The 27,423-nt window shown below is 41.3% G+C and overlaps 2 protein-coding genes across 2 annotated transcripts; both read left to right on the top strand.

Moving 5' to 3' along the window:
• The first annotated feature begins 12,174 nt into the window (after positions 1–12,174).
• On the top strand, positions 12,175–15,796 carry LOC145643216 (uncharacterized). The gene is made up of 7 exons (XM_081694371.1): positions 12,175–12,287; positions 12,387–12,473; positions 12,549–12,608; positions 12,710–12,779; positions 12,843–12,924; positions 13,022–13,903; positions 14,010–15,796. The coding sequence occupies exons 1-7, from the start codon at positions 12,175–12,177 to the stop codon at positions 15,794–15,796; spliced, it is 3,081 nt and encodes a 1,026-aa protein (XP_081550497.1).
• Positions 15,797–15,800: 4 nt separating this feature from the next.
• LOC145643217 (uncharacterized) lies at positions 15,801–25,495 on the top strand. The gene is made up of 2 exons (XM_081694372.1): positions 15,801–16,647; positions 24,885–25,495. Exons 1-2 carry the CDS (start codon positions 15,801–15,803, stop codon positions 25,493–25,495), a joined length of 1,458 nt encoding a protein of 485 aa, XP_081550498.1.
• Positions 25,496–27,423: the final 1,928 nt, after the last annotated feature.

The raw sequence follows: 27,423 nt of genomic DNA on the forward strand, positions 1-27,423 counted from the left end.
AAATTGAAGATGGCTCACTCACATCCTCACCAAGGGAAGCTCTCAAAGGGGGTGAATAAGGGGAAGGATGACATTCAAGCTCAAATGGGGAATGAAAAGGATCAAAATCCTCAAAAATCCTCTCATCACAAGAAAATCTCCCCTCACCTTCACACCCTTGGCCCACATCATTCTCAAAAACACTCTCACACTCCAAATGAGGTGCCTCACATCCATTTACATCAACCAAAGCACTCATCACTTGGGCAAGCCTCACTTCTCTCAATTTTTGTTCCTCTTGAAGCTCTTGGAGTTGTTGGGTGAGATATTGCATTTGAGAAAGAATTTGGGCTTCAATGTTATTGGGTTGAGGTTCATGATCAAATTCAAATTGCACATCATCAAAATTAGCACAAACCTCATCAAAATGAGCATAAGGGGGAAAGGTGTCAATTTGCATACTTGGATTATCACTAGGCACATAAGAAGTATCAAGAGAATTCATGCAAAAATTAAAAGAATCTTGGCATTGAGAATCAAAGTAAGAAACATGAGATTCTCTATCTAAAGAATCCTTAGCAAGCCATGTGAAGAAATCCCACGCATCATGCATAGACAAATGACAAAATCTACCATTATTCATGTCCTCAACCATTCCCCTAGTATACTCATTCATTCCCCAATAAGCTATATCACAAGCATCATTAAGAGAACACCCATGGTAACTAAGAAAACCATCTAGTCTTTCAAAGTAAGCATAGAAGGGTTCACCATCAAATTGAGGAAAAGATAAGCATGCCATTTTTATACAAAGAACAAAGAAAAGCAAACACAAATCAAATTATATACAAGAACCTAGCTAATCTAATCAACACAAACTAATGAACGCCTTAGTCCCCGGCAACGGCGCCAAAATTTGATCGAAGGTTAAATAGTGTCGTTAGTCTACTAACCCTAATCAAATTAACAATTTATAATACCTAAACTACCCTAATACGAGTATAGGGGTAAGTAAAGGGTCGAACCCAAAAGGACTAAGTGTATCAATCTATGCTAATTAGACTACTAGGAAAGCTTGTGAGGTAAAGAGAGGTTCAATTAACACTACTAAGAGCAAATAACTAAAACTAGGGAAAGTGGAATCCAATTACATCAATGCATTCAACAACATCAAACAATTAGATGAAAATGACCTCAATTAGGACGATTTACACATTTAACTCACTCTCGCGCAATTAAACATGTTAATAATCCTACTAGACTAATTCACTCTCGTGCAACTAGCCTAGCAAAGGTATGGAAGAATTTAGGGCTCTCAACCAACTCACTCTCGCACAATTGATTGAAAACACAATTAAAAGCATAGAATCAATTAGCTAGAAAGATTCTAATCCATAAAAGCATCATCCATACACAATAATCAAGAAACAATTTCATACTAACCACAATCAATCATTAAATTAATTAACATAACCTTCATCCATTTCCCTAGAACAAAACCTAAACTAACATAATGAACAAAAATATGGAAAACAAGGTAAAATAATAATAAAAGCAAGAATCAACAACTAAACTAATTAATCTACTCAAATAAACAAATAAATAAGCAAAATCAATAATAAATGAAAGCAATAAAGGTGAGAGAAAGTTAGGAAGACTCATTGAATTTATGAGAGGGAAAATCCACAAATTTGCTTCTTCAAAATCCCAAAAACTCCATGAAAAATCCAAGCTTTCTCTCTCTAAACTACTCCTAAACTAGAGAGAGAAACTCCTAATCTAACCCTAAGAGAGAGAAGCTCTCCTAAACTAACTAAGAAAATAGCATAATAGATCCCCCTAAAATAACCCCAAAGGGGGTATATATATTACAAGCTAAAAATAATAAAGAAAATAAAAGAAAACAAAATAATTAAGTAACAAAACTAAAAAGAAAATAAAAAGGAAAAAGTTAACCAAAAATCCCCAATATTCTCCAACCCCACGAATTCCATCAGACCAATATCCCCTCTCCCTTTCATGACTTCTCAGCTCTTTGATCTTCACCATTCACGCATCATCACCGTTCATCGCAATCATCAGCATTATCATCATCGCATCTCATTGAGCATCGATCAAGGCCATTCGATTTTTTTAAACAACCACGTGAGAAGCTCGTGATTGACCCACGAATGCGCGCCCGCGAAGACATCGCGAAGAGGTCGCGCAAATGCTACTGCCTCGACTCTGTTTTGAACTCCAATTGCGTGCGCTTTCTGACAGGGTTGCGCGGCCGCGAGTTTCAGCTTTGTGAGTTTGGGTGTTGGGCGAAATGCGACTGTAATTGGTGAGTAATTGGGTTGGATATTTGGGTGGTTAATTGTGGGTGAAGGGCTGGTGGTTTAATTGGTGTTGCGGGGGTCCAATTGATGGGCGGTTGTTGATGGTGGTTTTGGCGGTGGCTGGTGCAAATTTAGGAGTGATATCGGTGCGATTGGAGGCGGTTTGGTGATGTTGGGTGGTTTCGGTGTGATGGCTGGTGTTGGTGGTTGCAGTGGATGCGGGGGAAGGTGATTGTGGTGGTTGTAATTGCGATTGGTTGCGTTGTTGGTGTTATTGGTGTTGCGTGAGTGATTGTGAGGAATTGCGGGGCTGATGGGTTGTTTGGTGGTGGTTCAGGGTGGTTTTGGTGTTGTTGACGGTTGTTGTCGCTGCTGTTGCTGTTGGTGTTGTGATGTGTGGTGGTTTGTGGTGAGCTGCGTGGTGTTGGTGGTGTTGTGTTGGTGGGTGGAGGTTGCTGTGAGGGCTGGTGGGAGCAAGGGATTGCGTGGTGTAGGTTTAGAAAGGGTGCGGTGTATGTTAAGCTGCTAGCAAGAGGGCAGCAGCTAGAACATTTGCTTCGAACCTTGACCTCCGAACACAAATTTGACTTTGAAACCCGATCGACCACGGACCCGAAAACACCTACAACCAAAAACATCACGAGGGTGAAATGGAAAATAAAATAAAATAAATAAAATAAAGTAAAATAAAATAAGATATATAAGTATAATAAAATGCTAAAACTAAAGAAATAATAAAATTAAATGAAATAAAATAAAATAAAATACGAAACTAAAATAAATAAGAAAACGAGATAAAAAGAGAAATTATTAAAAATATAAACTAACGACTTAAACTACAAACATTAAAAGAAAGAAAAATAAAATAAAACACGAAAATAAACTAAAAACTATAGAAAATTACAAAAATACTCAAAATAAAGAATAAAAGACAAGAATAATAAAATAATAGAAATAAAGGATAAAAAGGGTGAAATTATTGGAAAGTAAGCCGGAATACGACTCAATAAACACCCTAAAAATGACATAAAAGTCACTTATCAAACTCCCCCAAGCTTACCTTTTGCTCGTCCTCGAGCAAATTGACATGAAACACGGGAGAAGGAGAATGATTTATTCAAGCAAAGCTAGAACACTAAAAGAGACAAGAATGTACACTAACTCACTTTCGTAGGAATCACGGTCACTTTTAGCAACTAATGACAAGCCCTTTAAACCCCTAGATCGCCCTAGAGGACGAGTGTGCTCTCGTGAGGGTGTCCTAAGAGTTTAACCCACAACTCTAAATAAAAACCAAGGCACGGCAATAAAAAGAAAAGAAAAAGGAACATAAAACGAGAAAGAAAAACACAAGTTCATATTTGGACAAGAGATAGGAACAAACACCAATGAATGCGAACCTTTCTAAATAGACAAATGTATGCACGTTCTAAGATGTCAATGGTTGATTGAAACATAACATATGCTAAGCATAGAGAACTAATGAGGACTCAATCCACCCTAGCCCCAACCAATCGGGCCGCGTTCTCTCCACTAGCTTCAAATCAACCCTTAAGCTAGCTTCTCATGATTCCACGAAGGAATCGGAAAAAGATAAAGAAATGAAAAACTTTGAGAAGGTAATCCCGACATCTCAACTATGCATACTCTCTCCATAGGTTTGAAATCTATCTCCCTCCACCGTTCTTTGACCTAACCCCACTAAAGTCTAAGGGACTTTTATTAGGTTGTAACGTAAGGCTAAGGGTTAAGGCGGGGTAAAATTTTGAAAATTTTGGTGATATTTCCTAAGTGAAGCAAAAGAGTGGCCTACTCTCAAAAACAAACTCAAGAATTCACAAAATATCAAAAAAAAAATACCAATAATGCCATCTCCCACAAGCTTACTCAACACTAACACACAATATATACAAAAAGAATGAAGGAACGCTCCCCCCCCCCCCCCAAGCTTGAACGAAGCATTGTCCTCAATGCTTAAACAAGGGAAGAAAACGAAACCAAACTAAAATATATTTGTGTTTTTTGTTTCTTTTTTTTTTTTTTTTTTTTTTTTTTTTTTTTTATATGTGTCCTTGCCTTTTTCTAACCATGGACGGCTTTTTCTTGAAACTTCATTTGATTTTCTTGAATTGCATCTTTCTTCTCGAACTTTTTGCATATTCTTTTCAAGCTCAACTTTCAAATACCGTACTTAAACCAATTCACAAAGTTTTCTTGCTCATGATCAACACTCTCAAAACTCAAACCTCACATGCCTATGCTTCACTAACTAAAATGGTTGGTACACATAGGCCATTGGGTTTGTAATGCGGTTTAAACAAGAGCGGGAAACATTAGGCTCAAATTGGTTAATAAGTAGGTTGATGCAAAATAGAAAATCAAATTTGTAACAAAATAAAAAGAAGATAAAGAAAAATGAGAAAAGGTGCCATTTTCCTCCCCTAGAGTGGCTCGGTCACGATCTTGGGAGCTAGAGGTCAAAACAAGGATTAAGACATGCATAGTCAAGGATCCTAAATAGCCGCTCAACAAGGTGATGAAGGCTAGAACAAATGAAGCTCACAAGGGATTATAACCAAACAAATACCAACCAAGGGTTTCAAATCCACTATAGAGAGCAACTCCATCTTACCACATTCCCGTGAACTAAGGCTTCATGGACCCCTAAAAGTTCTTAAACCGGCTACCTTAGCATATAGTATCCTAGAGTCAACCAATGACACTCTCAAACCGTGCATACATTTACCACTTAGGAAGAAAAACATTCAAGAATGCAATTCCAAAACAAAATGTCCAAAATAAGAACAAACAAAACACATTTTGCCAAAATTACCTTGAAAGTAAACAAAAATCTTTTTGGACTTTTCAAAATATAAGAAAAGACATGAAAATGCATATACTCAAGTGCATGGCATAAACGAATCAACATCCCACCAAACATGATAGGATACCCTCCCCCAAGCTTGAATGAGACAATATACTCAAACATAAACCATATATAACATGGGAGGGGAAAAGAAAGAAATCAACCCAACAAACCAACACAAGTCCAACGAGTCACCAACCATTAGAGAAAGATCTAGGAAAGATATTACCGGATATTGGTGAGTGTAATTACCCACAAATGAACCAATTTAACCTTTCAAAGCCGATTTCCTCTTGAATTGAATCTCGATTTCCTTATGCTAGCAAAAATAGGCGTCAAACTTCCTTGGTTCTTGATCCAAACCAATGCATAAGAGTATATCAAGCCATGTACCTAGCAAAAGGCACACAAACATTTCCATGAGAGAAAATCTAATCTAAAAAGAAAAGAAAATGAAAGCAATAAAAACCTCGGGTTACTTCCCGAGAAAGGCTTGTTTAACGTCCAAGCGAGACCGCTCTAGTAAATAATATTGCAACGAACGCAAGAGCTTATCAAATGCACTACTACACATCTCATATGATAACAAGTAGGCAAATGACGAGAGGAGGACGTGCAACAAGATTATTGCACGTAAATGAGGAGGAAGATGCCAAAAGAAAGAAGAAAAATCAAAAGAAAAATCAAAAAAAGAAGAAGAAAAATAAGGAAGAGAATAAAAAGGCAAAACCTCCTCAAAATTTTTTTGGGTGGCATAATCACCCATTTCCTCAATGATGGGAGGATGAGAAGGAAAAGTCTCATCAAACAAGAGAGGGTCCTCAATAGGCTCTTTGACAAAAGAAGGGAGGAACATGGGATAGTAGGAGATGTGGTCAAATTTCCTTGAGAAAGGGACATGAGGAAGGGGAGGAGAAACAATGGTCTCACAAAGCCTCACATCATCAACGAGGGCATGAAAATCAATCATAGAATCCTCAAAAGAACACTCATGACTCACATCTCCCTCAAACAAAAACTCTCCAATAGAAACAACCTCATCCTCCTCTCTATCACAACGATGAACAACAACTCCCTCAAGATCCTCAAAGCCTAGAGTCTCTAAACCATGCATGAAAGGATAAAGGTTTCTCTCAAATTCATCCCTTTCCCATGAAGCATTGCCAATGAACTCTTTCAAGAGGCTATAATGATTTGTTACACCTTCAATGAACATACTAGCCATAACCTCAAATAAGTCCAAAGACTCATGGATAGAAGGGTCACAAACATGCAAGGTAGACTCATCAAGATGGGGAAGGGGGTTGGAAACCTCAAAATCGATATTTTCTTCATTAAAAACTCTTCCACCATCACTCAAGGGACTTTCAATCTCTCTTGATTGCTCAAACTCATCATCATCATCCTCATGAAATCCCTCATTCAAAATTGAAGATGGCTCACTCACATCCTCACCAAGGGAAGCTCTCAAAGGGGGTGAATAAGGGGAAGGATGACATTCAAGCTCAAATGGGGAATGAAAAGGATCAAAATCCTCAAAAATCCTCTCATCACAAGAAAATCTCCCCTCACCTTCACACCCTTGGCCCACATCATTCTCAAAAACACTCTCACACTCCAAATGAGGTGCCTCACATCCATTTACATCAACCAAAGCACTCATCACTTGGGCAAGCCTCACTTCTCTCAATTTTTGTTCCTCTTGAAGCTCTTGGAGTTGTTGGGTGAGATATTGCATTTGAGAAAGAATTTGGGCTTCAATGTTATTGGGTTGAGGTTCATGATCAAATTCAAATTGCACATCATCAAAATTAGCACAAACCTCATCAAAATGAGCATAAGGGGGAAAGGTGTCAATTTGCATACTTGGATTATCACTAGGCACATAAGAAGTATCAAGAGAATTCATGCAAAAATTAAAAGAATCTTGGCATTGAGAATCAAAGTAAGAAACATGAGATTCTCTATCTAAAGAATCCTTAGCAAGCCATGTGAAGAAATCCCACGCATCATGCATAGACAAATGACAAAATCTACCATTATTCATGTCCTCAACCATTCCCCTAGTATACTCATTCATTCCCCAATAAGCTATATCACAAGCATCATTAAGAGAACACCCATGGTAACTAAGAAAACCATCTAGTCTTTCAAAGTAAGCATAGAAGGGTTCACCATCAAATTGAGGAAAAGATAAGCATGCCATTTTTATACAAAGAACAAAGAAAAGCAAACACAAATCAAATTATATACAAGAACCTAGCTAATCTAATCAACACAAACTAATGAACGCCTTAGTCCCCGGCAACGGCGCCAAAATTTGATCGAAGGTTAAATAGTGTCGTTAGTCTACTAACCCTAATCAAATTAACAATTTATAATACCTAAACTACCCTAATACGAGTATAGGGGTAAGTAAAGGGTCGAACCCAAAAGGACTAAGTGTATCAATCTATGCTAATTAGACTACTAGGAAAGCTTGTGAGGTAAAGAGAGGTTCAATTAACACTACTAAGAGCAAATAACTAAAACTAGGGAAAGTGGAATCCAATTACATCAATGCATTCAACAACATCAAACAATTAGATGAAAATGACCTCAATTAGGACGATTTACACATTTAACTCACTCTCGCGCAATTAAACATGTTAATAATCCTACTAGACTAATTCACTCTCGTGCAACTAGCCTAGCAAAGGTATGGAAGAATTTAGGGCTCTCAACCAACTCACTCTCGCACAATTGATTGAAAACACAATTAAAAGCATAGAATCAATTAGCTAGAAAGATTCTAATCCATAAAAGCATCATCCATACACAATAATCAAGAAACAATTTCATACTAACCACAATCAATCATTAAATTAATTAACATAACCTTCATCCATTTCCCTAGAACAAAACCTAAACTAACATAATGAACAAAAATATGGAAAACAAGGTAAAATAATAATAAAAGCAAGAATCAACAACTAAACTAATTAATCTACTCAAATAAACAAATAAATAAGCAAAATCAATAATAAATGAAAGCAATAAAGGTGAGAGAAAGTTAGGAAGACTCATTGAATTTATGAGAGGGAAAATCCACAAATTTGCTTCTTCAAAATCCCAAAAACTCCATGAAAAATCCAAGCTTTCTCTCTCTAAACTACTCCTAAACTAGAGAGAGAAACTCCTAATCTAACCCTAAGAGAGAGAAGCTCTCCTAAACTAACTAAGAAAATAGCATAATAGATCCCCCTAAAATAACCCCAAAGGGGGTATATATATTACAAGCTAAAAATAATAAAGAAAATAAAAGAAAACAAAATAATTAAGTAACAAAACTAAAAAGAAAATAAAAAGGAAAAAGTTAACCAAAAATCCCCAATATTCTCCAACCCCACGAATTCCATCAGACCAATATCCCCTCTCCCTTTCATGACTTCTCAGCTCTTTGATCTTCACCATTCACGCATCATCACCGTTCATCGCAATCATCAGCATTATCATCATCGCATCTCATTGAGCATCGATCAAGGCCATTCGATTTTTTTAAACAACCACGTGAGAAGCTCGTGATTGACCCACGAATGCGCGCCCGCGAAGACATCGCGAAGAGGTCGCGCAAATGCTACTGCCTCGACTCTGTTTTGAACTCCAATTGCGTGCGCTTTCTGACAGGGTTGCGCGGCCGCGAGTTTCAGCTTTGTGAGTTTGGGTGTTGGGCGAAATGCGACTGTAATTGGTGAGTAATTGGGTTGGATATTTGGGTGGTTAATTGTGGGTGAAGGGCTGGTGGTTTAATTGGTGTTGCGGGGGTCCAATTGATGGGCGGTTGTTGATGGTGGTTTTGGCGGTGGCTGGTGCAAATTTAGGAGTGATATCGGTGCGATTGGAGGCGGTTTGGTGATGTTGGGTGGTTTCGGTGTGATGGCTGGTGTTGGTGGTTGCAGTGGATGCGGGGGAAGGTGATTGTGGTGGTTGTAATTGCGATTGGTTGCGTTGTTGGTGTTATTGGTGTTGCGTGAGTGATTGTGAGGAATTGCGGGGCTGATGGGTTGTTTGGTGGTGGTTCAGGGTGGTTTTGGTGTTGTTGACGGTTGTTGTCGCTGCTGTTGCTGTTGGTGTTGTGATGTGTGGTGGTTTGTGGTGAGCTGCGTGGTGTTGGTGGTGTTGTGTTGGTGGGTGGAGGTTGCTGTGAGGGCTGGTGGGAGCAAGGGATTGCGTGGTGTAGGTTTAGAAAGGGTGCGGTGTATGTTAAGCTGCTAGCAAGAGGGCAGCAGCTAGAACATTTGCTTCGAACCTTGACCTCCGAACACAAATTTGACTTTGAAACCCGATCGACCACGGACCCGAAAACACCTACAACCAAAAACATCACGAGGGTGAAATGGAAAATAAAATAAAATAAATAAAATAAAGTAAAATAAAATAAGATATATAAGTATAATAAAATGCTAAAACTAAAGAAATAATAAAATTAAATGAAATAAAATAAAATAAAATACGAAACTAAAATAAATAAGAAAACGAGATAAAAAGAGAAATTATTAAAAATATAAACTAACGACTTAAACTACAAACATTAAAAGAAAGAAAAATAAAATAAAACACGAAAATAAACTAAAAACTATAGAAAATTACAAAAATACTCAAAATAAAGAATAAAAGACAAGAATAATAAAATAATAGAAATAAAGGATAAAAAGGGTGAAATTATTGGAAAGTAAGCCGGAATACGACTCAATAAACACCCTAAAAATGACATAAAAGTCACTTATCATTTTTCTTTTATTTTTTTTTTTGTACCACAGTGCTTATTTGTTAGTGGGAATACTATATGGTTGTTTAGATTCTATTTGGTCCATTCTGTTGTGTTTTTGGGAGGGCAGTGGGTACAGTGCTTATTTGTTGAAATTATGGTGTTTGCTGTTTAGGAGTGTCAGTGGGAATACTATATGGTTGCTTAGATTCTATTTGGTCCATTCTGTTGTGTTTTTGGGAGGGCAGTGGGGGGCCTTTTTGTTGTCTGGGTGTTTTATAACAATTCAAAAGTAGCTGGGTGTGGGCCTAGGTTCTGGTCAGATGAGGGGATATGAGGTATAAGAAAAAACAAACCAAAATATTAATAGTTTAGTTACTGGTAGTTTGTTCGAACATAGTTTCTACTATTTGCCCTACCTTCTTTAAAAGGGAGCTGAGCTGTTTAGTGGGATCGGTCTGCTTGGACCATCTGTTTTAGTTGTAGTGTATGTTATGGTTTCTGTTATTGTCCGACTTTTCCCGGGGAAATTTCCACTTTTGCCTTTGTGTAAGGGATTCCAATCTAAATGTGGTTCTTGCCATTACAGGTGATGGCTGCTCGATCTAACAAAGTTTTCATTCCTTTTGAACCTCTTTTGGAAAAGATCACTGCTTGGTTGCAGTTCCCAACACCAGTTTATGGATTCATAGATAGCGCTAGGAATAATGTTTGGGTGCAAGTTGCTCAGTCAAACAATCGAGCACGATTAACATTCTTTGGTGGTGATGCAAGCACAGTTCAAGAATCTCGAGAGAGGGCAGCTCAAAAGGCTGTGAAAAAACTGATATACCTGTTTGGTATTAAGGTGTCTGATTTTACATATGATCAGATTAAACTCCATGAATTATGCATGAAGTTGTTTAGGAATAAATGTGCTGAGTTATTGCAAGAGAAGGGGAAATCCCCTAGATCAGTTACAGGGGAGAGTTCTGGACATAGCCTGTTTGGTAATGGTGTTCATATTTCCATTGATTATGCACAAGTATTAGTGATTGTTGTGCGAAAGACTGGTGCATCTGTGACAGTTATAGAAACTACTTGGGTGGAAGGTCATGGCTTTGTTTCATGGGTTATGGTTAATTGTCCGCGTAGTAGTAATGGGATGGAGTGCATTTTCAGTGAGTTCTGTCCTTTGGCAAGTGTTGCCGAGCAAAGGGTTGCAAAGAAGGCTGTGTTTTACTTAGCTTGCAAATACAATCTGGAAATAGTTGATGCTAACTATGGGGCTACATCGAAGATGAGTAGAGAATGTTACTTGCTAAGGGAGAAGTATTTAATCTTAAAGGGGCATCTTGAACGGTTGGAGCAGACTCCTCAACTTCTTGTTGCTGTGAACTCTGAAGTTCGGGAGGAGAATGTATCTCGAAATGATGAGGAATTACATGTCCCTGGCAGCAGCCCTGTGTCTGTTACTCCTGCTAAGCGAAAAAAAAATATTACAGATTGCTCATGAGAAAGAATTGGGGGTAGGCACTTCAGAACAAGCAGCATCTGGTCTGCTAGAACTAGGACGGTTATTTGGTAGTGCTGAGCCTAATTAGTTAGTTCTTATAAGTTGTAAGGGATTGACTTGCTCTGTTTTCTTTAGTTGTGTAGAATGTCAATCAAAAGATGCTTCTTTTGTTTCTGTTTTAGTTTATGTATAGGAAGTAGTACTAGGTTATGGGATCTGGTTATTATGGTTGTAATGTCAGGGTACTAATTAGAGTGGCATTATAAGGTTGCCACCTCTTTTGTTGTAATGGTACCTTTAATGTAAATATTTATGGAATACTATTCTCTTGACAGGTGTTTGTTGCGATTTTAATGTCATTAGTAATCCTTTTAGTTTCCTGCTTAATTTTTGTTTTCCTTACGATGTTCTGGTACATAATAACATTTCATGTGTTTGTTGCAATTTGAATGTCATTACTAATCTTTTCAGTGTCCTGTTTAGTAATTGTATTTTCTTACAATGCTGTGGTACATAATAACATTCCAAATCAGCTGTGTATTCTAATATTAATAAGTGGATCATATATTGTACATGTTGCATATTGGCTGCCTTATAAATGCTAATTTATATTACTTTGGTTAGGCTGCAGCTCTGTAGCACATAAACTGAATTCTAAAATATTAGTGTTGTTTTGTTATATGTGGAATGTACTGCAACAACAAATGTGAAATGATTTGTGGGTAATATGGTTTCATATATATATTCTGTTGTGCAATATTCAGAAATGTCAAAAACCCACATGGTGGACTACCAATATGATATTCCTTATTTATCAAGTAGAAGTTGCTGCAGAGTTAATCAAGCTCAGCAACGATTGTCACAAACAGCAGTGCATGGGTAAATGCTTGTATAAAGTTGTTCCATAATCACTTAACCTTTGGTACCTAAGATGTGAATCAGTGTAGTTATTGGATTGTAATAATTCTTTATTAATAGGCAGCAGGAAAATGGACAATCTTCTTATGTACAAGTTTCAAGGAGAAATCGACTCTTGAGTGGATCGCCAGAGGTGCAACCAAATAGGTAAATGACTGTCTGCTCATGTGTTTTGGGGGTGAGGTTAATTAGCTTCTGTAATGTACATGACCATATGTGCAGAACTCAATTACCTCGTGTATCTCTTGTGTCTGGTAGCAATGCTGACCACAAATATGTAAGGTAAATACCCTTACATTTATAAGAATATATAATTTGAATATGTTGTGCAGTGACATGGTTGTTTTGTATTGTTATTGTTGACACACTCTCATTGTATTCAGTAGTGAGCCTAGAGCTAAAAAACTACCTCGACAACGTGCAAATAAGAAAAAGCGCAGTATTGATGATATGGTTGAATAAAAAAATAAGAGGTACTTGATCATGGTAACTGGTGTTACAGGTTGCTTGAGATAGACACATAGTGCTGATTTAGTTTTTGTATTTAGTGTTTCAGTACCGAGGAAGAAGAAATCTACATCAAATCCAAAGTTGCAACGTATGTTTTTGAGCAACTTATCCTAACATGAGTATTAGATTTTTAAAAAATCTATTTGTGGACTAAATTGTATCTGTTGGTTTTATATCGAGGACAGTTATTCCTGCTGCTATGTATGGCCAGCCACTGCCAACAGAACCTCTGAAATTGTCGTCTCCTACACAATGTTTAAAATGTGGTGCAAAGAAATTTGCTTTGGAGACGTTGAATTTTTGTTGTGGTGATGGAGAGATCAAGATAGCAACAAATGAATATCCTGCTCAACTGCGACGGTTGTTTACATCAAAAGATGAAGATGCAGTTCACTTCAGGACTTATGCTAGGTTATACAATAATTTGTTTTCCTTCAGTTCTATAGGAGGGAATTTTGTTGCAGGCACTTACAAGGGCATATATGTATTCAAAATGCATGGTCAGATGTATCATTTTGTTCCAGATTTATTGCCTGATAAAGGGACCCCAAAGTATTTGCAGCTTTATTTTTATGATGGACAGAATGAGGCTAGAAATAGAGTTAAATGCTTTCCAGAAGTCAGGCAAGAAGTGATTGATATTCTTATGCAAGTATCTGAGCAGAATCCATATGCAGTGTTCTTTCGATCTCTCAGAGACATGCATGTAACCATGGATACCAAAATCGTTCTCAATCAGAGTTCAGTACTAGATCAGCGTGTATACAATGCGCCTGCTGTAGATGATGTCGCAGTCATATGGCCAGAAAATGCTTCATCTAGCCAAAGTTTAAGTCCTCATATCTTAGTAGCTGGTAAATCTGCTACATCTCATAGAATTTATCATAACTATGGCTGTTATGATCCATTGCAGTATCCTTTATTGTTCCCTTCCGGAGAATGTGGTTGGACTCAAGGCTTAAAGAAACAGTCTCATAGTGGATTAAGAAGCATTATTCCGTTGCCAGATCCAATCATTTCGTGTGCTGTGCACAGTGCTGAGGACTTGCTGAGTGAAGAAGGCAGAAGTACATTTCCCAAACATATCTACACTGAAATATCTAACTTTTATATATTGTTGTTTGTTATCTATCTATCATATTATGAATATCTGTTAATGTTGTTGTTATGCAGGAGCATGTAAAAAGAACACTAGAGCTGATAAATTCATTTCTGCAAGAGAGTATTATGCATACAAGTTGCAAATTCGACCTGAAAACTTGTTGTTGCGTGCTGGCAGATGTTTTCAGCAATATATAGTTGACATGTATGTCAAAATTGAAAATACTCGGCTTGATTACTTTCGGAATAATCAACAAAGTATACGAGCTGATCTATATCAGGGTATTTTAGATTCATTAGACTATGGAGAAACTATTGCTCGCAATGTGGGACGTAGAGTAATTTTACCTCCAACATTTATTGGAGGACCTCGAGATATGAAGAAACGTTATCTAAATGCCATGGCCCTGGTTCAGAGATATGGGAAACCAGATTTATTTGTTACTATTACCTGCAATGCTAATTGGCCTGAAATAAAGGCTGAGTTAGCTCCAGGTGAAACAGCACAAGATCGACCTGATTTAGTAGCCAGGATTTTCAGAGCCAAGTTGCTGATGCTGAAGAAAGAAATATTGGGAAAGCAGATCTTTGGCGAAGTTGCTGCATTGGTGTATGTTGTCGAATTCCAAAAACGAGGATTACCACATGCTCATTTCTTGATCATCCTGAAATCAGACTGGAAAATGAAATGCCCCGCTGATTACGATAAATATGTGTGTGCTGAAATACCCCCTGCCAGTAATATTAGCTTACGCCGGACAGTGCTTGCACATATGATGCATGGTCCTTGTGGTGTGTTAAATCCAGAATGTCCTTGTATGCGTAACAAAGGTGGTATATTGTCCTGTAAAAATAAATATCCTAAACAATTTTCAAATGAGACAACTAATAATAAAGATGGTTATCCCATTTACCAAAGACGTGATACTGGGGAACAAGTGAAGATACGCAACACATACCTTAATAATCAGTGGGTTATCCCATATAATCCTTATCTTTGCTCACTGTTTGATTGCCATCTGAATGTTGAGGTCTGTTCCACAATTAAAGCTGTTAAATACCTATACAAGTACGTGTACAAGGGTCATGATAGGGTTTCATTCAATATAGTGCCTGGTGAGCCCGGCGCTGTTGATGAAATTAAACAATTTCAGTCAGGAAGATGGGTTTCTCCTTGTGAAGCAGCGTGGAGAATATTCAGTTTTGATCTATTTGAAATGCATCCTCCTGTTCTTCCTTTGCAGGTCCATTTGCCTAATGAACAAACTGTGCATCTACATTCTCATGAAAGATTACATGTTGTTGTTGCTAATTCTAAACGTTCACGTACTCAATTGACTGAATTCTTTTCAGTCAATGCAGCTATTGAAGGCGGGACAGGTTACTTATATGGTGAGTTTTGTGAACATTATAGATGGGACGCAAGTGCTAAGCAATGGAAAAAAAGAGTTCTCGATCTGTTTTCTGTTGGGTGTCTGGCATTTGTGTATCCTGCAGAAGGGGAACGTTTTTTCCTACGGTTGCTATTGTTGAATGTCAGAAGTCCAACTTCATTTGAAGGGCTTCGAACTGTAAATGGTCATGTATATCCAACTTTCTATGACGCAACACTGAAATTGGGATTAATAGAAAATGATGATATCGCAAATTTAACATTGTCTGAAGCCTCGGAGGTCCAGATGCCTGCTGCATTACGTCGTTTATTTGCAACAGTCCTCATTTTTTGTCAAGCAGCTGATCCATCTGCCTTATGGATGCAATTTTACCCATTTTTGTCTGAAGATTTCAGTTACAAACACCCTAACAATGCCCCTAAAATCCAGCTAGTTAACTGTTCGTTCTGTAGAAGGATACCTTGAGGCTATGGGGAAATCACTGGCAGCATTTGGCTTGGATCATTTAGTTTCTCACGTTGATGTTGAGATCAGAAGAACAAAGGATATTATAGATGCTCTTGATGCTCCTATCCCACCAAAAATTCTTACATGCCGTTCTAGATTAAATCATGAACAAAATGCTGCCTTTTTATCCATCATGCAGTATGTGATGGAGGGGAAACCAGGTGCTTTTTTTGTAGATGGCCCAGGAGGAACTGGGAAAACATTTTTATATAATGCGTTGTATGCAGAGGTTCGACTCATGAACAAGATTGTTTTGCCTACAGCAACATCAGGTATTGCTGCATCAAATATACCTTCGGGACGCACTGCTCATTCGAGATTTAAAATCCCACTTGATAGTGAGGCTTCTTTGGCTTGTGTTGTTCCAAAACAGGGCAGTTTAGCAGCATTACTTAAGGAAACGTCATTGATAATATGGGATGAGGCTTCAATGGCAAAGAAACATAATAGTGAATCCTTGGATTTACTCTTGCAGGATGTGTGTGATAACAAAATCTTGTTTGGAGGAAAAGTTGTTGTGTTTGGAGGTGATTTCAGGCAAGTTCTGCCAGTGGTTCCTCACAGATCCATGAAAGAAGCAGTAGAAACCAGTATCGTTACTTCATACTTATGGCCTAGATTCATAAAGTTCAGCTTGACAGAAAATATTAGAGCTCGGGAGGATTTACCATATTCCGAATTCTTGATTGCTTTAGGTAATGGTAAGCTACAAAATTCAGAAACAGCTTATATTCAGCTGCCACACCAAGTTGCTCAATTTTGTGAAACTGAAGAGAATTTAGTTTCTGATTTAATAGAAGCTGATTTGGGTATTTTTATACCCGGCCAGGTGGCCCAACCAGAAAGCGCCACGTGTCCTCCATATAGGTGCCATTTGGACCTATGGAGTGATGACACGTGGAGGGTGGACTCTTCTCCGTCCTACGTGGACTGAAGGTCCAGCAGGGACCATTCAGTCGGCGATACGTGTCACCCAAAAGGTGCTTCAGAATCCTTTTGGGCACAGTGACACGTGTCACTCAGGTATTGGCCCTGGGATGGCGGCCTACTAAGGCCCAAATCCCGAGGCGCCGCAAAACGGTGTGACCTAACTCCTAGGTCACCAGATCCTAGGAGGGCACACTTTTCCCTATAAATAGGGACGTTACGTCATTTATGACGGGAGACGAAAAAAGAGACACGAAAAAAGAGAGAGAATTTTTGACACACAATACGAGACAATACGTCACTTACCACAGAGCTGTCGTTTTCAAGGAACACACAACACTTTACCTGAGCTTGGAATCCAAGCAGATAACTTTACTTCCGCACGTTTTATCTCCGAATATTTACTGACTTAATCTTCGGAGGCGGACCACCGACCATCCGGCGGTCCGTTTGCTTTGCAGGTACAGGCATCCTCAGTTGAATCCAGTTTCAGTGTTGTAACTCTCCCGAGGGACAAAAACCCCCGAAACATTTGGCGCCGTCTGTGGGGAGAGTACCTCTGAAATGGCTTCACAAGAGCTTGTACCAAGTCCGGATGCCATTCGGCCTCCAAATGATGTACTGGTCCAAACGGACCATGACTCAGGTGACGACGCTGATGTCGAAACCTATGTGGATCCAAATGGATCCCTCATCTCTAAACGCATCCGCAGTAAGGAACGGCGAGAGCATCCCCATGTTCAGGCAGGACTAAGCAAAACTGCTGGCCAGCCAAAGAAGCCCTTGGGGCGGCCGGTTGATCCTTCCCAGGCGGCAGGATCAACTCCCGTCACTCGGGATGAGCTAATGTCACTCTTGAGCAGCCTTAGGGGTGAAATCAAGCAGCTCGCCTCAAAGAAGTCGCCTACTCCTAGAAAGGAGCAGTCGGCCAAGAAGCCAGCCCAAGCTGGCAAACAGAAGTCGGTCAGGGACCGTCAGCCGACTCCTCATCCTGCTCCTAAGGAGAAGGCCAGGACCCAATTTGACCTTAATCGGCTCCGTTTCCTAGAAACGGGCGCAAGAAAACCCATCCGGCATATACAGCCGGATGGTAGCAAGAAAACGTTCTGTGACGCTCGGCAATACATTGAGGAGAGGAGAACCCAGCAATCAGAGTCGGCTTCAACGTCGACTTATCATGATAGCTTTCGGAATACCTCTGTGAGGTGTTCCCAGTCTGTACATGAGACCCCAGCAAGCAGCCAAAGGGTTCAGTCTGGGCCGCATGTGATTCAGTCCGCCCAGTACATGGCACAGCCATTGTACCAGGCGCCAGTTGTACCTTACATGCAACCTACCCTCTATGGAGGACAGGCGGCATACGGCTATCAGCCGATGGACTGGCAGCTTAGGCTGCAACACCTTGGAGATCAACCCTCTGCTTTCTCCAGGGAAATAACTGAAGCCGTACAGCCGGCTAAAGTTAAAAACGTTCTGGTTGGAGCCTATGACGGGACCTCCAACCCAGAAGACCACCTGCTAGCATACACCCACCTCATGTATTTACAGGGGTTGGATGATGCCGCATGGTGTCGTTGCTTTCCAGCCACCCTGAAGGGCATAGCCCAGCAGTGGTTTGGCAACCTGCCGGCTGGCTGCATAAATAGCTTCAAGACGCTTGCGTTCTTGTTTGCATCAAACTTCTCTATGAACATCCCTGCCAAAAAGACAAGTCTTGACTTGGGCAATGTACAGCAGGGAGATAGAGAAGGTTTGCGATCCTACGTCAGGCGGTTCAATCTGGTCCAAATCCAGATTCATGGGCTGTCTGATGAGTTCGCCTTCACAGACTTCTTTAAGGGTCTGAAGGACGGGTCTACTTTTAAGTACGAACTCGTCCGCAAACAAATCTTTACCCTGCAAGGAGCCTTGCGAGAGGCGGAAGCCTACATACAGGCGACCGAACTCTGCTCCTCCAATAAGCAGTCGGACCATAAGAAGTTCGACCGGTAGAAAGAGACTCGGTCTGCTCAGCCGGCTCCTAAGCCAGAAGAGAGCAAAAAGAAAAAGCAAGTCTGGGCCATTGATAACTCTGATCAACCGGCCCAGAAGAAGAAAAAAGAGTGGAAGCCGTACGTTCCAAGGTACGAATTCCACAAGGACTGCTGCTCCATCCTTTTGGAAATTAAAGATCGGCTAACTCTTGAAAAGCCGACTGCTATGAAAGGTTCCGCTGAAAATCGGAACAAGAACAAGCATTGCCATTTCCATGAGGATGTTGGCCATGACACGAACGACTGCTTTAGTCTCAAGCGGGAGCTCGACCGTCTGGCCGACAAAGGACAGCTGAAGTCCTATGTGAAGTCCAAAGTGACTTCAAAAGAAAATCTGGGGCAGTCCAAGAAAAAGACTCCCCAGCCTGCTGTGAGTGCCGAAACTGATGAAGAACTGGTGTATACCATAGCAGGCGGATTTGCTGGTGGTGGCCCGACCATTCGGGGTACCAAGGACCATCTGAGAAAGATGGTCAATTCTGTTGAGGAGGGGGATACATCTAGCACATCCACCTTCCCTAAAGTTGTCATCACCGAACAGGACAGAGGCAAAGTCCATCGGCCGCATGATGACCCTGTTGTCATTGAGTGTAAAGTCGCCAACCAGCTGGTGGGCCGAATTCTGATTGACACAGGAAGTTCCTCTGACCTCATCAGCCTCAAATGCTTGTCCAATCTCAAGTACAAACCGGATAGCATGATGGAGGTCACCCACACCTTAGTTGGGTTTGGAGGAGGACTTGTGCACCCAGTCGGACGAATCGACCTACCTGTCCGCCTGGGAAGCAGGGGAGACGGTCGACACATGACCATCCGTCTCCTAGTGGTTGAAGAGCTCACGGCTTACAACCTCATCTTTGGCCGACCCACTCTTAATGAGTGTAAGACCGTCATCATCCCTGCTCTCATGCTACTCAAGTATGAGAAGGATGATGGAACAGTTGGTTCCCTTAATGGGGACCAAAAGACGGCTCGAGAGTGTTATCTCTCGGACGTCAAGCCTGCGGCCGCAGCATCCGGCCGGGGTAAGCAAATGATTGACCTCGACGATGTCGAGGAAGAACAGTCGGCCCCACCAGCCGGAAAGAAAAGAAAGACTGATCAGCTGGTGGTGGTCAAAAAAGAAAAGCAATAACAATCACTGACCAGGGAAAGGTCGGATGATCTTCGTCCCCAGCCTACTGGAGAGCACATTGATATCCCTCTGGATGATAGCCGTCCAGAGCGGACTGTTAAGGTGGGGACGATTGCCTTTGCAAAGTTGGGTGAAAACCTTCACCAGCTGCTCAAGGAATTCAAAGACATCTTTGCCTTTGAAGTGGAAGAAATGCCAGGCATCAGCCCGGATCTCGCCGTCCACAAACTCGCCGTGGATCCTAAAAAGAAGCCCATCCGGCAAAAGAAAAGAAACCACGGCGAAGAAAGAAGTCAGGCGGCAGCTGCCGAAGTAAAAAAGCTGTTAGATGCCAAGTTCATTCGGCCGTGCAACTTCCCTGAGTGGGTGGCTAACGTTGTGTTAGTAAAAAAGCCGAATGGAACTTGGCGGATGTGTGTTGATTACACAGACCTCAACAAGGCATGTCCAAAGGATAGTTATCCACTGCCTAAGATCGACAGTCTGGTCAACTCAACAGCCGGACATGCCCTGATGAGTTTCATGGACGCCTATTCAGGTTTCCATCAGATCCCCCTGTGGAAAAAAGATCAAGAAAAAACGGCATTCGTCACTGATCAGGGGTTGTTCTGTTATACTGTGATGCCGTTTGGTTTGAAGAATGCGCCTGCTACCTTCCAACGAATGATTAATACGGTCTTCATTAATCAAATCGGAAGGAATGTAGAGGCGTACATTGATGATATGATAGTCAAATCCAAACAGCAGGCGGATCACCTTGCTGATCTCCGAGAAACATTCGCCACACTCAGGCGGCACAAGGTCATGCTTAACCCAAAAAAGTGTGTCTTTGGTGTTGAGTCTGGGAAGTTTCTCGGATTTTTGATTGACCAAAGAGGAATAGAGGCCAACCCTGAGAAAATACAGGCGGTAATCGACATGCAGTCGCCCCGTACTATGAAGGAAGTGCAAAAACTAACAGGTTGTCTGGCGGCCCTGGGGAGATTCCTCAGCCGTTCAGGCGACAAGTGTCTCTACTTTTTCCAGGCAATAAAAAAGAAGACAAACTTTGAATGGGGGGATGATGCAGAGGCGGCCTTTCAAAGGCTAAAAACTCATCTGCACTCTTTGCCGAGGCTTGTCAGCCCTTTGCCTAAAGAGAAGCTCTTCATGTACTTAGCCGTCTCTGATCATGCCCTCAGTGCTGTCCTCTTAGCTGAAAGAGACGGCATCCAGCTCTCGGTGTATTTCATAAGCCATGTTTTGAGAAATGCGGAGCTTTGGTACCCCATGGTTGAGAAATTCGGCCTTGCCCTTTACATGGCCATCAAGAAGCTTAAACCTTACTTCTTGGCGCATGCGGTAGAGGTCTATACTGACCAACCGATCAAACGGCCACTCACCACCTTGGAGTCTTCTGGACGAATGCTCAAATGGGCAATCGAAATACAAGGATTAGAAATCACTTATGAATCAAGGAAGGCAATAAAGGGACAAGCATTCGCTGACTTTATTGTCGAAATGACAAGGCCGGTTGTTCCGGACAATACGGACCAGGTCTGGAAAGTGTATGTGGATGGGAGCTCCACTGTGAACGGCTGTGGTGCGGGGATTATCTGTCAATCTCCTGAAGGAGATAAGTACGAATACGCACTACGGTTCAAGTTTCAGGTCTCTAATAATGAGGCCGAGTATGAGGCCCTGCTGGCCGGCATCCGGTATTGCAAGGCGGCAGGGGCTAAGAAGGTATCCGCCTGCTCTGATTCTCAACTGGTCGTACTCCAGGTTAATGGAACGTACGAGGCCACTCATCCGGCCATGATAAAGTATTTGCAGGCGGTCAAGAGTGAAGTTGGGTCACTTGAAGAATTTCATCTAACTCAGGTGCCCAGGTCTTCAAACAATCAGGCGGATGCTCTGTCCAAGTTGGCATCATCCGCCTCCTGTGAAACGCCTCGGTCAGTCTTCTGGGAGGTCATGGAAAAAAGAAGTATATCAGAGGAAGATCCCATTGGAATTCTTGACCGAAGCTCAACCTGGATGGACAGCATCCGGACCTATCTTGCAGACGGCACGCTCCCTGACTCACCACGGGAGGCGGCTGTTCTGAAAAAACGAGCAGCTAACTTCGAGTTACGGCAAGGAGAGCTCTTCAGGGCTGGCTTTTTGAAACCCCTGTTGAAGTGTGTTACCCCTGAAAAGGGGAAGGAAGTTCTCGAAGAGTTGCATTCGGGATTCTGCGCCTCCCATATAGGCGGCAGATCCCTCGCGGCCAAGGCCAGGCGGCTTTACTTTTGGCCGACTCTGGAGTCGGATGCCATGGAAATGGTGAAAAAATGTGACAAGTGCCAAAAGTTTGGCAAGCTCAACCATCGTCCGGCTACAGACCTGACGGCCATCCACAGCCCAATACCCTTTGCCAAATGGGGCATGGACATTCTGGGGCCATATACAACTGCACCAGGCGGCAAGCGCTATATATTGGTGGCTGTGGATTACTTTACTAAGTGGGTAGAGGCTGAGGCAGTCAAAAACATCAAGACTAAAGACGTCATTTCCTTTATCTGGAGGAACATAATCACTCGTTTCGGGGTGCCCATGTCTATGGTTTTTGACAATGGTCCTCAATTTGAGACGCCTCAACTCAAGACATGGCTGGGAGACCAGGGGGTCTCAAGCTTCTTCGCATCAGTCGGCCGGCCACAAGCAAACGGCCAGGTCGAAGCCTTCAACAAGTTAATCTCAGACGGAATTAAAAAGAAGATTGAGCGGGCTGGTGGCCTTTGGGCGGATGAATTACCACACGTCCTTTGGTCCATCAGAACGACTGCTAAAGGGGCAACGGGAGAAACCCCATTCCTAATGGTGTATGGTGCAGAAGCTGTTCTGCCCATTGAGCACTATGAGCCTACCCTTCGAATCATGTTGTATGATGAAGAGGCAAATTGGGAGGCCATGCGCCTAGCATTGGACTCACTTCCAGAACGCAGGGGCAATGCTGCCTTGCGTCATGAGATATACCGTCTGAGAATGACTCGGGCTTATAACAAAAGAGTACACAAGCGTCCTCTCAAAGTGGGGGACTTTGTGCTACGGAAAATGGAGGCAGTCGGTAGGGCGAATGAACAGGGAAAGCTAACCCCAAATTGGGAAGGCCCCTACAAAATTTATGAGGAGATAAGAGATGGCACTCCGCCTGCCTGACGGAACATGCTGATAGTAGGGGGCTCTCTCCAAGCGCCTGGAAGCACTAGGCTCGGCCCAGCTTTCCCCTCTATCCACTGCCAGGGACTCTCTGGCAGAATCTATGTTTGATCTAGCCTCCTCTGAAGCTACGGAGGCTTTCTCTGAAGAAGATGACGAGGCCGACTCGTCATCAGAGCTCTCATCAGAGCTAGGGGACCGCCGACTGGTGCCAGCGGGGTCCTCCCCTAGACTCTCTTCCGGCGCCTGTCCAGAAGGCCCGGGTTGATATTCTTCATCCGCCTCCCCCAGGATTCCATCACTGGGAGTTCCACTAGATGTGGGCGAATGGTAATAAGTGGGGGTAGGAGGAAGATAGGAAGGGCTGTCAGGGTGTTCCGACAGCTCACTTCGAGGCACTCTTATTGAGCCGTCTGAAAAAACGGTCGACCCATCCGAATGGTAGAAAACTCCATCGGAGCTACACTGCCTTGCTGTTCTTTTGATTCTGGCCATAGTGTCCTGCACAGACACGGAAACGGTCGGATTCGGAGAAGTTCGCAAAGCAGGGTCTTTGGCCAAGCATTCGGCACTGCTAGTTCTAGACTCAGCCGTCCCCGGTGACCGGCTGATCACTATCCTACGCCGTGCCGCATGCAATTGGGGAACCATTTTTTCGAAAACAAAGAAAAAATGAAGAGTAAAAAGAAAATACAGGCGTTACCTTTAGAAGAAGGGAGAAAGACGCCTGGTTGACTAAAGAACAGTCGAACTGGTAGCCGAGTGTCGGATGCTTGAAAAACGCTTAGGGAATTTTGAGATTCTTTAAGTCAAAAAGTCCAAGATTCTCCAGAGATTCGCCAAGGTGTGAATCCAAGAGGGGGGTCAAACCTTACTATTTATAGGGGGGTAAAAACCCTAATTTTTCCCTCCAGTAATTTTTGAATCTGACCACTCAGATACTGACACCTGTCACAGGAGTCGCGTGCAATGCACGTGTCCCCTGTGAGGGGCAAATGATTTGGGTATTTTTATACCCGGCCAGGTGGCCCAACCAGAAAGCGCCACGTGTCCTCCATATAGGTGCCATTTGGACCTATGGAGTGATGACACGTGGAGGGTGGACTCTTCTCCGTCCTACGTGGACTGAAGGTCCAGCAGGGACCATTCAATCGGCGACACGTGTCACCCAAAAGGTGCTTCAGAATCCTTTTGGGCACAGTGACACGTGTCACTCAGGTATTGGCCCTGGGATGGCGGCCTACTAAGGCCCAAATCCCGAGGCGCCGCAAAACGGCGTGACCTAACTCCTAGGTCACCAGATCCTAGGAGGGCACACTTTTCCCTATAAATAGGGACGTTACGTCATTTATGACGGGAGACGAAAAAAGAGACACGAAAAAAGAGAGAGAATTTTTGACACACAATACGAGACAATACGTCACTTACCACAGAGCTGTCGTTTTCAAGGAACACACAGCACTTTACCTGAGCTTGGAATCCAAGCAGATAACTTTACTTCCGCACGTTTTATCTCCGAATATTTACTGACTTAATCTTCGGAGGCGGACCACCGACCATCTGGCGGTCCGTTTGCTTTGCAGGTACAGGCATCCTCAGTTGAATCCAGTTTCAGTGTTGTAACTCTCCCGAGGGACAAAAACCCCCGAAACAGAAGCAACATTCCCTGAAATGATGCAAACAAACCTGTGTTCTGAGACTTATATTAATCAAGCAATCTTGACACCGCTAAATGATCAAGTGGATTTGATTAATGCGCTCATGATAGAAAAATTTAAAGGCAGATCTGTTACATACAAGAGTTTTGATATCATGTTGAACGACTCATGCAACATATATCCTACAGAATTCATGAATAGCTTGTGCCCAGAAGGAATGAGCCCTCATGAACTTGTGCTAAAAGAAAATTGTCCAGTTATTCTTCAAAGGAATCTTTTGCCTTCATCCGGTTTATGCAATGGTACTCGTCTTACTTGTAAGCGTTTCTTCCCAAATGTTATCCAGTGTGTAATTGCTACAGGACAATACAAAGGAAATCATGTTTTCATTCACAGAATCAATTTAAGACCATCTGGTTCTATGAATTACCCTTTTCAGTTTGAAAGGAAACAATTCCCCATCAAGTTAAGTTTTGCAATGACAATAAACAAATCTCAAGGTCAGACCCTTAATCAGGTGTCTATACATCTTCCTCGCCCATGTTTTTCTCATGGTCAGTTGTACGTTGCTTTGTCAAGGGCTAAAAAAGCAACAGATGTTGCTGTATTTTACACCAAGCCTCCTGAACAACACCCACACAACACTGTAAAAAATGTAGTTGCTTTTGAAGTGTTGAAGTTGGCAGGTATTATGCATGATAGCACAGAAGAAGAAGCATGACTAGCTTCGTTGATCAGAGCACTAGAGTAGGACTTCAAGTATGTTTTTTTCTGTTTTGTTATATTGAATATGTATTATATGTTCATTCTCTTTGTGGCAGATTGGATTATTAAAGAGTAATGGCATTGTTAGATGTCTTGGTCCTTACTGAAAGTTGTTATAGTCTGTAAGCTTGCAGTTAGAATATTGTCCCTCTTACAAAAATAACTGGAAAACAAACCTAGATAATAATTGTAGCTTACATGGGACCTGTATACATATTGCACTCTTTCCATTAGTTACACAAAGGAACCTTACAAAGGCATGACCTTGGATAATTTAATACTGGCTGCCTAATTTATTTATTTGGCAAATAGCTTTTCTCCAAAACAGAATATTCATACAAGTTCATACATAGTTGCCTTTCCAATATTAATAATGAACTGTAACTAACCAAGTTCCCAGAGTTTGCAATTACCATCTAGGAGCTGTATTAACACACACCCACATACTTCAGATAATACATACTGATGCTGATACAACAGCTAAACATATAAACTGGAAAGCAGTTCTATATGTATGCCTATACTGGTCCAAGTATCACCTCAAATATAAGAGGAAAGCCTGGTTGATAGACAATTACAGCACCTAAGCCAACCACAACACATACGTGTTCAATGAACATATTAACACCGTTACATAGTACACATGATATGATGCTGTCTTCTTCTCGAACTACCTGTAAATCAACACACCATTGTTCTCTTTTGTAACGGAAAAGGACAGCTGTGCAAGGATCCGCTGTCCAGAAATGTGTTGTAGTAAATGGCACTGGAACATCCTTTTCAAAATAGATTCCGCATGCAACCATTAGTTAGATATTTGCTACTAATAAAATATTTTGCACATGTTCATATAATATACACACTACATAGCTTATTAACTCGAAAACTTACAATGATTCCTTGGAAAATAGACTGGGGATTAAAGACACATGTGAATGATGCCTCAGGACGTTGTTGTTGCATTAGCCTCAAGAAATTCTCCATTTCTGCAACAGACAATGGAAGCCTTCTTCGGGTAACTATGGTCCGTGTGACTGGTGTACCAACATCGGTTTTATCATGCCCATCACATGAGAAAATTTTAGTATGAAATATTATTCTACCTTTATAATAAATTATCAAAGTATCTCCAACTTCGATATTATTGTCTGAGAGGAACTCTTTCCAGCCTCCTTCAACATACATTCCGGTGATCATGTTTCTAGATTTTGTTCTTCTAATGACAATATCCCAAGCTGGCCCATCACAACCGCGCATTATTTGACCTGCTCCACACCGATTGAACAGGATATGATAAAAAAAAAACAGGTATTTCCTAAATCAAATCAACAATACAGTTAGTCAGTAACATGAATTTACATATCAAAGATGTCCAGGGGGGCACCTATGAAAGCCATATGTTTTGAATCATAAGAAAGCTGCAGGTATTTAGTAGGATTATATATATTCAGTGTTAATAGAGATAAATACAAATACATATTGCCATATCTTTGTGTTCCTCTTCGATTTTAAGTATCCATTTCATGAGAGCATTAGTTTCAGCCTAACAACATTGGAAGTTGAACAATTAGTTAAACGTAAACACAAACATACTTAAATTACAAATGCAAATAATAGACTTTACAAAGTCACATTAGACTGTACTTACCATTTTTAGCAAAGCTAGGTACCTAAACCAAATACTGGAAGTTGAGTTGCTACAATGCTTTAGACATTCCTGTTGTATAATACATGATACCTTATATGGATAAGAGCCCATATATAGCACTGGAAAGAATCTAATTGTTAACTGTGGCCATGTGAGACACACCACATTCTAATGTCTACTTAATCTGTTGTGTAGTTGATATGCTGTCGATCAATCAGTACATATTTAACATTACG

Source organism: Chenopodium album, chromosome 8 (assembly GCF_948465745.1).
Source record: "Chenopodium album chromosome 8, dcCheAlbu1.1, whole genome shotgun sequence".
NCBI classification, from domain to species: domain Eukaryota; kingdom Viridiplantae; phylum Streptophyta; class Magnoliopsida; order Caryophyllales; family Amaranthaceae; genus Chenopodium; species Chenopodium album.

Bases quoted from the DNA above. Each gene is read 5' to 3' on its own strand.
- LOC145643216 (XM_081694371.1), top strand. From the start codon at position 12,175: ATGTCAAAAACCCACATGGTGGACTACCAATATGATATTCCTTATTTA. The intron at 12,288-12,386 runs GTAAATGCTTGT...CTTTATTAATAG, and splicing joins TCACAAACAGCAGTGCATGG to GCAGCAGGAAAATGGACAAT. The intron at 12,925-13,021 runs GTATGTTTTTGA...TATCGAGGACAG, and splicing joins ATCAAATCCAAAGTTGCAAC to TTATTCCTGCTGCTATGTAT.
- LOC145643217 (XM_081694372.1), top strand. From the start codon at position 15,801: ATGGGGAAATCACTGGCAGCATTTGGCTTGGATCATTTAGTTTCTCAC. The intron at 16,648-24,884 runs GTATTTTTATAC...CGCTCATGATAG, and splicing joins TTTAATAGAAGCTGATTTGG to AAAAATTTAAAGGCAGATCT.